General features: G+C 46.8%; 1 protein-coding gene across 1 annotated transcript in view; it reads right to left on the bottom strand.

Annotated features, from left to right (window-relative positions):
* MBD2 (methyl-CpG binding domain protein 2) overlaps positions 1 to 12,694 on the bottom strand; it is an 80,338-nt gene that overhangs the window by 39,107 nt on the left and 28,537 nt on the right. The window contains exons 2-3 of the mRNA XM_060236167.1: positions 6,638 to 6,797; positions 4,229 to 4,366 (exon numbers count right to left, since the gene is read on the bottom strand). Coding sequence (XP_060092150.1) covers positions 4,229 to 4,366; positions 6,638 to 6,797 — 298 coding nt within the window. The remainder of the gene's footprint in view (positions 1 to 4,228; positions 4,367 to 6,637; positions 6,798 to 12,694) is intronic.

Raw genomic sequence — 12,694 nt, 5'->3', positions numbered from 1 at the left:
TACAGTGGGGCACAGCCCCCCCCCCCCCCGTTAAAATTAAACAGGCTAGAAGAAAATGAAGGCTACTTGAAGTCAACTTGAACCCTTTTTGGTTTGGTTTTAATCGGGGGGGGGGGTGGAATTCTAGCAGGAGCTCCTTTGCATATTAGGCCACACACCCCTGATGCAGCCAATCCTCCAAGAAGAAGATGAAGAAGAAGATATTGGATTTATATCCCGCCCTCCACTCCGAAGAGTCTCAGAGCGGCTCACCATCTCCTTTTCCTTCCTCCCCCACAACAGACACCCTGTGAGGTGGGTGGGGCTGGAGAGGGCTCTCCCAGCAGCTGCCCTTTCAAGGACAACTTCTGCCAGAGCTATGGCTGATCCAAGGCCATTCCAGCAGGTGCAAGTGGAGGAGTGGGGAATCAAACCCGGTTCTCCCAGATAAGAGTCCGCACACTTAACCACTACACCAAACCGGCTCTCCACAAGAGCTTACGAGGCTTCTTTTTGTAAGGCCATTCCAGCAGGTGCAAGTGGAGGAGTGGGGAATCAAACCCGGTTCTCCCAGATAAGAGTCCGCACACTTAACCACTACACCAAACCGGCTCTCCACAAGAGCTTACGAGGCTTCTTTTTGTAAGGCTCTTGGAGGATTGGCTGCATCAGGGGTGTATGACCTAATATGCCAAGAAGCTCCTGCTAGAATTCCACCTCTGGTTTTAATTACAGGCAAAATACTGCAGCTTAGCAGATCGGAATCTGTCCATGTTAGTGCTGCGTGGAGACTTGGGACACCACCTTGTGTTCATTACTTGCAATAACAGTGACTTCATGTAAAAAGGGCAGCAGAAGTAAAGGAGGGGAACATCTGGTTCCCAGGGACAGCTGTTATTACAGGTAACTCTTGGGGTTTTTCCAAACAGAGTATTTATTTTGGGAACCAAGCAGGCCTCCTGAATTGAGAGTTCAAGGTCAGCCATGAGGATAAGTTTATTTTAGGAGGAATTAATTGTCCAAAGATTAAAGGCTGGTTAAACAAAAAAAGACTACCTTCCAACTACACATCTGGAAGAGAGAAGAGGAAATGGGCATTCGGTAAAAGTCTTCAGCTCCCACACACAGAAAAATATCCCAATTCCTCACTTCTCAAGAATCCAAGGTTTTAGGATCTCTGGAATTACGATGGTCCCAGGGTTCAGTCCTCAGCTTCTACAGTTTTAAAAGGACCAGGCAGTAGGTGATGTGAAAAGACCTCTGTCTGAAACCCTGGAGAGCTGCTGCAAGTCTGAGTAGATGACACTGGACCAAGAGTCTGATTCAGTAGAAGCAGGGGTGGAATTCTAGCAGGAGCTCCTTTGCATATTAACTTCGATAAACTTAGAACTATGCTGGGTAAAATTCCATGGTCAGAAATACTTAGGAAGAAGGGGGTTCAGGAGGGGTGGGAGTTTCTTAAAAGCAAAATACTGAAAGCGCAATCACAGACGATTCCTAGGAGAAGAAAAAATGGGGAAAAGCCTAAAGAAGCCGAAGTGGCTCCATAAACAGCTCTCTAAAGACTTGAGAAATAAAAAAGACTCCTTTGGGAATTGGAAGGAGGGCCTTATAACCAAGGATGCATATAAACAAATCACCAGTGCTTGTAGAGAAAAAAGTTGGGAAAGCTAAAGCTCAGTATGAGCTTAGGCTGGTTAAAGATATTAAAAGCAACAAAAAAGGTTTCTTTTCTATGTTCAAAGTAAGAAAAAGATCAAGGACATGGTAGGCCCATTGTGAGGGCAAGAAAGAGAAATTGTAACGGGTAATGAAGAGAGGGCGGAACTGCTCAATTCCTACTTTTCCTCAGTCTTCTCTTCTGAGGGAAATGGTGCTCAACATGGCAAAAACAGAACATATAATATCAGCATAGGGGTAGTACATAAACTCCTAGTTTCTTTAAATGAGACTAAGTCCTCAGAACCAGATGAATTGCATCCAAGAGTTCTAAAGGAGCTTGCGGATGTAATTTCTGAGCCTCTGGTTATTATTTTTGAGAATTCTTGGAGAACAGGAGAGGTGCCAGAAGATTGGAGGCAGGCGAATGTTGTCCCTATCTTCAAGAAGGGGGAAAAAGATGATCCGGGTAACTACCAACCCGTCAGCTTGACATCTATACCTGGAAAAGTTTTAGAACAAATCATCAGTCAGTCCTGGAACATTTAGAAAGAATGGATGTGATTACTAAGAGCCAGCATGGGTTTCTCAAGAACAAGTCATGTCAGACTAACCTGATCTCTTTTTTTGAGAAAGTGACTACCTTGCTGGATCAGGAGAATGCTGTAGACATCATTTATCTTGATTTCAGTAAGGCTTTTGATAAGGTTTCACATACTATCCTTGTTGACAAGTTGGTAAAATGTGGTTTGGATCCTGTTATCGTTAGGTGGATCTGTAACTGGTTTACAGATTGCACCCAAAGAGTGCTTGTGAATGGTTCCTCATCCTCTTGGAGAGGAGTGACAAGTGGAGTGCCTCAAGGATCTGTCCTGGGACCTGTTTTGTTCAACATCTTTATAAATGACTTGGATGAAGGAATAGAGGGAATGCTTATTAAATTTCTCAATGATACTAAATTGGGAGGGGTTGCAAACACAGAAGACAGAAACAGGATATAGGATGACCTTGACAGGCTGGAAAACTGGGCTAAAAGCAATAAAATGAATTTTATAGGATGGAGGAGACTTGTCTTAGCAGTAGTATATGCGAAAAGGAATTGAGGTCTTAGTGGATAATACGCTGAACATGAGTCAACAGTGTGATGCAGCAGCTAAAAAGGCAAATGCAATTCTGGGCTGTATCAACAGAAGTATAGTGTCCAGATCATGTGATGTGATGGTATCGCTTTATTCTGCTCTGGTAAGACCTCACCTGGAGTATTGTGTTCAGTTTTGGGCATCACATTTTAAGAAGGATATAGACAAGCTGGAACAGGTCCAGAGGAGGGCGACGAAGATGGTGAGGGGTCTGAAGACCAAGTCCTATGAGGAAAGGTTGAAGGAGCTGGGGATATTTAGCCTGAGAAGAGGTGGCTGTGATATGATCACCATCTTCAGGTACTTGAAGGGCTGTCATATAGAGGATGGTGTGGAATTATTTTCCATGGCCCCAGAAGGTAGGACCAGAACCAATGGGTTGAAATTAAATCAAAAGAGTTTCCGGTTCAACATTAGGAAGAAGTTCCTGACAGAGCGATTCCTCAGTGTAACAGGCTTTCTCAGGAGGTGGTGGGCTCTCCTTCCTTGGAGGTTTTTCAACAGAGGCTAGATGGCCATCTGACAGCAATGAAGATCCTATGAATTTAGGGGGAGGTGTTTGTGAGTTCCCTGCATTGTGCAGGGGGCTGGACTAGATGACCCTAGAGGTCCCTTCCAACTCTATGATGCCATGATTCTATATTAGGCCCAGGGCTGGCTCACCCACTAGGCAAACTAGGCATTTGTCTAGGACGCCAACAGGGCAGGGGCACCGAAATCGGCCCCACTACCTAGGCAAATCCCTAGCTGCCTGCTTGCGTCCCCCTCCCTAACTCCCTCTCGCCCTCCCACCCACCCAATTTTTAATGCCTGGGGAATTGGCGGCAAAGCGCTGGCTTCTGGAGCTCTTTCAAGGTGTCCCCCTCCCCAGTTGATCAGCGGGAAAAGCCATGGGGGGGCAGACGCTCCTATGCCAACCTTCCGGCGCTCTCCAGACCTTCAGTGCTGGGGTGACAGTGGAAGGAAGGACCAGCATGCTGCTGAAAAAGCAGCTGTTGCTTACTCCCCACTTCCTCCCCGGTTCGCAATGGAGAGAAGTGGGGAGGAAGCAGCGGCTGTGTTGGCCGATTTGTCCTCCCAGAAGCTACCCTTTCAAGGACAGCTCCTTGGGTCCTTTGGCTGACCCAAGACCATTCCAGCAGTTGTAAGTGGAGGAGTGGGGAATCAAACCCGGTTCTCTCAGATAAGAGTCTGTGCACGTAGCCACTACATCAACCTGGCTCTCTTAAAGAGGTGTTCAGAGGTGTTTCGCCATTGTCTGCTTCCATGAACCCTGGCGTTCCTTCATGGTCTCCCATCCAAATACTAACCAGGGCCAACCCTGCTTAGCTTCTGAGATCTGAGGAGATCAGGGCAGCCTGGACCATCCAGGTGAGGGGATTATTTTCCCACAATACCAATTTAAAAGCTTTTCTCCCTCCCCACCTCACATCCTACCCACACACACTCACCTGTCTGGGCTGTTCAATCACTCGCTGTGGATCCGACTTCACCTTGTTATTCGGATGGTTGGTGACTTTGGTTACAGGCTGTTTGAAAATGGACGCCGTTTGTCTAATGGGCAGGGTCGTGTTTAAATCTGGTTTACCCTATGCAGAAGGGGAGAGAAAAGTGCGCATGTTATTTACACCTGACCCACCAAAGAGATCAATATGAGAGTTTTTGAAAGGGCCAAGAGTTAAACGATAACGTTTTCTCGCACCTCGGCCACACGTATCACGTGCCTCTTCAACAAGCGACTGATCTAATAAAATGACATTTACAGCAATTCAGTGGGCCATCTGACACATGCATCACACATCTGACGCCTGACTCACTCTGCTTCAAGTTCTGGTACATGGTTCCCCTCCTATATCCAGTTTGGTGTAGTGCTTAAGTGTGCAGACTCTTATCTGGGAGAACCAGGTTTGATTCCCCACTCCTCCACTTGCAGCTGCTGGAATGGCCTTGGGTCAGCCATAGCTCTGGCAGAGGTTGTCCTTGAAAGGGCAGCTTCTGGTATAGTTCTCTCAGCCCCACCTACTTCATAGGGTGTCTATGGTGGGGGAAGAAGATAAAGGAGATTGTGCACTGCTCGGAGACTCTGAGATTCAGAGTAGAGGGTGGGATATAAATCCAATATTATCATCATCATCTCCTCCTACTCATCTTATCCCCACTACAATCCCATTAGGTAGGTTAGATTAAAGATGCTTTCACAGATGCAGCGTAATGCACTACAGCAACTCTTTGCAAGTGGATTTTTTCCATTTCACACAGTAAATTCCAGTTGTAAAGTGCACTGGAAGGACTGAAAGTGCCTCATTCATTATACTGTGTGAAAGTGGCTTAAAAAAATGACTGGTCCAAAGGCATCTGTTGAGTTCCATGAGAAGTCAAAAGCTGAAGCTGGAACTCACAGCTCCCAGTCCCCAACCACTACACCAGAATGTAGGTTTTGGAATAGGAAGATCTGGATGCTTTCAGTCTAGGCGTGCTTTCCGTCTGAGTCTGAGAGAGTACAATCTTTGCAAACTTGTTCCAACAATGGGGAAATGTGCATACACACCCACAAAAATCTTCAGAAACAACTTCAAAAAGGGACATCAACATTAAATGATGTTAATTCAGCATGAAGGGAATCAGTAACACCAGAAGTGGAATTCTAGCAGGAGCTCCTTTGCATATTAGGCCACACTCCCTGATGTAGCCAATCCTCAAGAACTTAAAAGGCTCTTTTTTGTAAGCTCTTGGACGACTGGCTAAATCAGGGGTGTGTGGCCTAATATGCAAAGGAGCTCCTGCTAGAATTCCACTCCTGAATAATACAACTGGCAGGGACCACCCCATGTGACTGGTTCAGAAAGCACAGCCCTTACTCCCAATCCTGATTGGCTACATAGTAGTCAAGCCACATCGCACCTCACAACAACTACTAGAGACGCTGTTCAGCCCCCATTCTTTCCCACCTTTTCTTGTGGACTACAATTTTAGAGAAGGGCAATTTTCTTTGAACAGGACTTCTGTTAGGGACAGGACAGTATCCTCAGGGACTGCCTGAAGCAATCTAGAAGGGGACAGAAGGTTAATGAGGGGTGGTAACATGGAGCCTGAGAGCTGCAGTAGCTTGTCACAAGGTGAAAATGGGGAACCTCCAATGAAGAAGACAAAATTGGATTTGTATCCCACCCTCCGTTCTGAATCTCAGAGTGACTCACAATCTCCTTTATCTTCCTCTCCAACAACAGACACCCTGCGAGGTGGGTGGGGCTGAGAGGGATCTCCCAGAAGCTGCCCTTTCAAGGACAACTCCTACGAAAGCTATGGCTGACCCATGGCCATTCCAGCAGGTGCAAGTGAAGAAGTGGGGAATCAAACCCGGTTCTCCCAGATAAGAGTCCATGCACTTAACCACTACACCAAACTGGCTCTCAAGGATCATTAGTTGGATGGTGGACTTGAAGATAAAGTGCTAGATGTTGCTCCTTTCAATTATGTAGAAATGCTTGGGTTTTTTTTTTTTTAAAAAAAAGCTTTCAGGTTTTACGCTCCAGACTTCTTGTTTATCCTGGCAGCTAAAAACACACACAAACACAATGCTGCCACCAACGAATATAAACAGGAGTGGAATTCCAGAAGGAGCTCATTTGCATATTAGGCCATACCCCCCTGATTTAGCCAATCCTCCAAGAGCTTACAAGGTTCTTTTTTGTAAGCTCTTTGAGGATTGGCTACATCAGGGGTGTGTGGCCTAATATGCAAAGGAGCGCCTGCTAGAATTCCACCCCTGAAGAATACACACTCTCTCTCTCTCTCTCTTTATGAAAAGGAGGATTTTAGATTCTGTTGTGCACGTTAACAAAGCACAGCTGCCAACGAACCTTATTTTGACTGAGCGAATCATTTCTTAACCTCTGTTTGTTCTTCTGTAGTTTGCTGGGCATCATCTTCCCCGTCCTGAAGTCGAAGCTGCTGAGGTCCACCGTGTTCCCCAAATACCTCGCCAGCTGAGGCTTGCTTCGGAACTTCTTCCCGCTCGGACTACAGATTTAAAAATAATACAGAAGAAAAATGTTACATGCCAGGTCTTGGCTTCCGTTAGGGCCAAACAACCAGGGCTTTTTTTGCAGCAGGAACTTCTTTGCATATTAGGCCACACACTCCTGATATAGCCAATCCTCCAAGAGCTTACAGGGCTCTTAATACAGGGTCTATTGTAAGCTCCAGGAGGATTGGCTATATCAGGGGGGTGTGGCCTACTATACAAAGGGGTTCCTGCTACAAAAAAAAGCCCTGCAAGCAACACATTTCACTCAATGAAATTGCTGAGCAGTCGGATTAGAAGGGATAAAAGAAAGCACTTCTTCACCCAAAGGGTGATTAACATGTGGAATTCACTGCCACAGGAGGTGGTGGCAGCTACAGGCGTAGCCAGCTTCAAGAGGGAATTGGATAAACATGTGGAGCAGAGGTCCTTCGATGGCTAACAAGCAAAACAGCCTGTGTACATGAAAAAGCCAATTTGCAACATTAGCCACAGCATATTATTGGAACTCTCTGTCTGGGGCAAGTGATGCTCTGTATTCTTGGTGCTTGGGGTGGGGCAACAGTGTTAGGACTTCAAGTGTCCTGACCCCACTGGTGGACCTCCTGGTGGCACCTGATTTTTTTTGGCCGCTGTGTGACTGGATGGGCCATTGGCCTGATCCAACATGGCTTCGCTTATGTTCTTAAGAGCAGAGGTCCATGAGTGGCTAATAGCCATACGGTATAGACGGAACACTCTGTCTGGAGCAAGTGATGCTCTGCATTCTTGGTGCTTGGGGGGAGCAACAATGGGAGGCCTTCTAGTGTCCTGGCCCCACTGATGGACCTCCTGATGGCACCTGGTTTGTTGGCCACTGTGTGACACAGAGTGTTGGACTCGATGGGCCATTGGCCTGATCCAACATGGCTTCTCTTATGTTTTTTAATATGTGACGTATGAGATCCTCATCTCGTCTGACTCTGACACTCAGAAATCAGTGAGAGGAAACTAGTTTCCCCAACCATGTGTGGCCCCAAATTAGGTTCTCCCCTGTCCACTTCCAAGCACACAAAACGTGGAGGTTAACCCTTAGATTGGTGGTGTGGACTGTCATCAAGTCGTGGCCATTTTACGGTGACCCCAGAGGGCTGGGGATCCCCACGGGTTGCCTGTGGGTGCCACGCGGCCTGCTGATACCTTTCCTGGGGGACCTCAAGTGTTTTCAAAAAGTGGGCAGCAGGGTTTCTGATTGGCCATTGGAGATCCAATTCACTGTGCAGATTAAAATGAAGAACTACATACACATTTATATGCCTACATAAATATACATTTATGTACTCAATGTATCCCTACTTGTATAGAAGTAATTCTTTTATGGTCATTATTGCTGGTATTTGGATTTGTATATGTTTTGAGTATCCAAGTTTAAATAAACTTCTTTCATTTAAAAAAATGAAGAAGAAAAAAGGGAAAAGAAAAAGGAGGAGGATATTGGATTTATACTGGGCCATTCACTCAGAGTGGCTTACAATTTCCTTTCGTTTCTTCTCCTCACAACAGACACCCTGTGCGGTAGGTGGGGCTGAAAGAGCTGAGAAAACTGTAACTGGCCCAAGGTTACCCAGCAGGCTTCATGTGGAGAAGGAAAGGATAATCAAACCCAATTCTGTCAGATTAGAGCCCACACTATTAACTACTACACCAAACTAGCTCTCTCTTTCAGTGGCAGCTGTCACCACAGTTTTGTTTTTTATTCTCCTCACTCCTCTTTCCCTTTGCATTTTTCTTTTTTTACAAACTACCCCTTTCCTCTCCTGCCCTGGAGCTTCCTCTGCATGGCAGGCTCCACCTCCTGCGTCATCCATTTTGTAGTTGCACTCATCACCCTGTGCCAGAATTCCAAAGGTACCCACAGGTTCAGAAAGCTTGGCGATCCCTGTCAAAGAGTTTTCAAGGCAAGAAGAAAACCACAGATTTATACCCTGCCTTTCTCTCTGAATCAGAGTCTCAGAGCGGTCACAATCTCCTTTACCTCCCCCTCCCCCTCACAACAGACACCCTGTGAGGTAGGTGGGGCTGAGCGAGCTCTCACAGAAGCTGCTCTTTCAAGGACAACTCCTACAAGAGCTATGGCTGACCCAAGGCCATTCCAGCAGCTGCAAGTGGAGGAGTGGGGAATCAAACCCAGTTCTCCCAAATAAGAGTCCGCACACTTAACCACTACACCAAACTGGAAAGAGACTAGCAGAGGTGGTTTGCTATTACTGACCTGGACTTCCCTGATGTTCTCCCACCCAAGCACCCTGCTTAGCTTCTGATATCTGATGAGATCAATCTAGCCAGGAAAATCCAGGTCAGGGTGGCCCTTAGATGACACTCCTATAATTTCAGAGCCTGTGTTCTGAAGCAGGAGTGGTCAGTTGGCTAAACCCAAACCTGCTGCAAAACAATTTTTATTTGCCACTCCCCCAGGTTGCCATACCAAGTTTGAACCAATACCTGGTCCAGTCTTTCTCTCAGGGTTTCACTTGAACGGAAAAGCAGGAAGAAGTCTGCATTTGAGACGTTCACATTTTACCTCAAGTTTTGATATTTTTACAGGAATTCTAGAAAGCTGGAACCACCGCCGGCCTGTCTCTTGATTAGATCTTTCAGGAAGCACATCCAGTCTTAGGGTTGCCAAGTCCCCCACTTGTTTTCTCAAGCGCTTTGAGCACACGGTGCAATGATGTCACTCAAAAGTGACGTCATCACACTGGCGATGTCGCTCACTGGCCACTCTTGGAGCATCCAGGAAAACTCTATGGTTTTCCCAGATGCTCTAGCAATTTGGGAGGGAAAACTCCATGGTACCATAGAATTTTCCTCTCAAATTGCTAGCGTGTCTGGGAAAACCATAGAGTTTTTCCGGATGCTCCTAGAGCAGCCAGCGCACAACGTTACCAGTGCAATGAAGTCACTTCCAAGTGATGTCATCGCAACAACAACATCAGGGGAGGATCCCCCTGCTGGCCCAATGTGGGACGGCAGGTTGGGAACCTCCAGGGTGGGACAACCCCTGCCCGGCCCGGGAACTTGGCAGTCCTATCCAGTCTTTAACCCTCCCTCACTCAAACTGATCTCATACCGCCTGGAGCACAGATGCCCCATGACCGCAAAATGCTTTAGGTAGGGTTGTTACTTTTTTTAGTTTTAGAGTTGCCTTTAGTTAGGGCTGCCAGCTACAAGTTGGGAAATACCTGGAGATTGTGGGGGTGAAGCCTGAGGAAAGCAGGGTTTGGGGAGGGGCTTCAATGGGGTATAATGCCACAGAGTCCATCTCCCAAAGCAGCCCAGGAGACCATGAAGGAACGCCAGGGTTCATGGAAGCAGTTTTTTCCAGGTGAACTGATCTCTGTCCCCTGGATGTCCACTGTAATCCCAGGAGACATCCAGTCACCACCTGGGGTTGGCAAACCTACTTTTAGTGCTAAGGAGCTTTATTATAAACCTGCCTGACCCATTCACAAGGCTGTCAGATCACGCTGGCTCCTGGCTTAGTCTCGGAAAATAAGAGTATCTGCTGAGAACGTGGAAATGGGCCAGCAGTACTGGAAACAAACGTATTTACCAAGGTGTGTTTGGGCAAGTGTTCAAACAATGTCGGTGAGGCAGATTCTCTCTTTACAGCAGCACGCGTCTTCTCTGTGTTTACTCTGGTGTTTCATTTCCTGCCCAGGACACGTGAAGTGGGAAGGACGGACAAGCCTATCTATATACCCGGAGAGAGGCGAAAGACACATTCTTGGCTCTCATGACTAGCCCGGGCTCCCAGCTGAAAACAGAGCTGCATCTCAGAATTCTATAGTCTAGCTGTTGGAGGAATCAGTTCCCTCTGAGGCTCATTACTTAGAGAAGAAATAGATATTTTTATTGTAAGAAATTCCATGCTAGACAGGGAAAGCAGAGTAAAGGCTTCTAGCTATTTATCTAAGCAAGGATGGAGAGAGATTGTAGAAAGCATGGCCAGCTCTCATGGTAGACAGAGGAAGCAAGAGAGGGGAAGTGATGGATGAAAGGAACCCCTGAGAGTAGCATTCTGGGTAATACAGGAGCAGTACCAGGTGTGGACTCGAGAAAGGTCAGGAAGCACCCCATCTACCCTTTACTGTCTCTCTACTGACCTCCCCTGAGATTGCAATGGATGCCAATTCCTACCTGGATGTCCCAAAGTGTTTTTAGAAATCAGGCAGGGTGCTGACCCAGGAGGGTTTCTGATTGGCTATTGGAGATCTGATTCACTGTGCAAATGAAAATATTTTTTCAGTGAGATAAAAAGGTAAAGGTAGTCCCCTGTGCAAGCAGCAGTCATTTCCGACTCTGGGGTGACGTCGCATCACGACTTTTTCACGGCAGACTTTTTTACAGGGTGGTTTGCCATTGCCTTCCCCAGTCATCTACACTTTACCCCCAGCAAGCTGGGTACTCACTTGACCAACCTCGGAAGGATGGAAGGCTGAGTCAACCTTGAGCCGGCTACCTGAACCCAGCTTCTGCCAGGATCGAACTCAAGTCCTGAGCAGAGCTTAGGACTGCAGTACTGCAGATTTACCACTCTGCGCCATGGGGCACCTTCAGTGAGATACATAACAGGTATTGGGAGGAAATGGACTTGCCCTGATAACCCTATGGCAGGGATGGCCAAACTTGCTTAATATAAGAGCCCCATAGAAGAATAAGGAATGTAAGAACAGGAAGGAAGGAAGGAAGGAAGGAAGGAAGGAAGGAAGGAAGGGAGGGAGGGAGGGAGGGAGGGAGGGAGGGAGGGAGGGAGGAAGGAAGGAAGGAAGGAAGGAAGGAAGGAAGGAAGGAAGGAAGGAAGGAAGGAAGGAAGGAAGGAAGGAAGGAAGGAAGGAAGGAAGGAAGGAAGGAAGGAAGGAAGGAAGGAAGGAAGGAAGGAAGGAAGGAAGGAAGGAAGGAAGGAAGGAAGGAAGGAAGGAACTTTAACTTTAAATGCATTCTCCAAGCTGCTGGTTGGCTTTGCTTGAAGAAGTGATTTTAAAGAGACAAATGCTTTCTCCAAGCTAACGGACAGGGCAGTGAGGACTTTGAGAGCCACACAATATCTGTGAAAGAGCCACAGTTTGGCCACCCGTGCCCTGTAGCATCACCAGTATTCCACCACCAATAGCCATCGGTGGACCTAGCTTACCAACAAGGCAATCTGTCAGTCAAACCAAAGGACCACATTGAGTTCAGTTAACTGATCCATGCACCAGCCATTAGCTGAAGTGCAGACATCTCCTTTATACATTTCCTCCCAGAAATCACTGGAGCCGATGCCAATGCCTGCTTATAATAAACAATTAGCCCTGAGTTTGCCACGGCCTTTTCTCAGCAGATGGTCATCTCTAAGCCTACTCACTCACCAATTACAATAGTTGCATACTGAAAAATGCAAGAGCCACTAGCAACATCGCAAAGTCTGTACCGAGGGGATTTCAAAGTACTGTCCTAGACGATCTCAGACTCAGAGATTAGGGGGGAAATCTCACATTAGAAAAGCAGTTATTGTACAGTCAGATGGTGCCATGTTACATAGCGCTGGGAGCATTTCCATCGGCTCGCTTTCTGCATTTTAGTTTCTTTTGGTTCCTTCCCCAGAAGACAAAATGGCGGCAGATCGATGTAAAGTGGCACCATTTAATCTTTGAGCTCAGGATAACTGATCTTTGCATTTTTAATCCATCCTTTCCCCCATGAGTTCAGGATGCCATAGATGGTTCTCCCTTCCTCATTTTAATCTCACGACACTACGGTGAGGTAGCTGAGGTTGAGAGAGAGAAAACAGCTCCAGATTACCTGAAAAACTTTGATAGCAAAGTAGGGATTTGAACCTGGATCTCTCATATTCTAGTCTAACTGGTGAATG

Source organism: Heteronotia binoei, chromosome 4 (genome assembly GCF_032191835.1).
Source record: "Heteronotia binoei isolate CCM8104 ecotype False Entrance Well chromosome 4, APGP_CSIRO_Hbin_v1, whole genome shotgun sequence".
NCBI classification, from domain to species: domain Eukaryota; kingdom Metazoa; phylum Chordata; class Lepidosauria; order Squamata; family Gekkonidae; genus Heteronotia; species Heteronotia binoei.
Note: the sequence above shows the minus strand (reverse complement) of the source record. Positions and strands in the feature narration are given on the sequence as shown.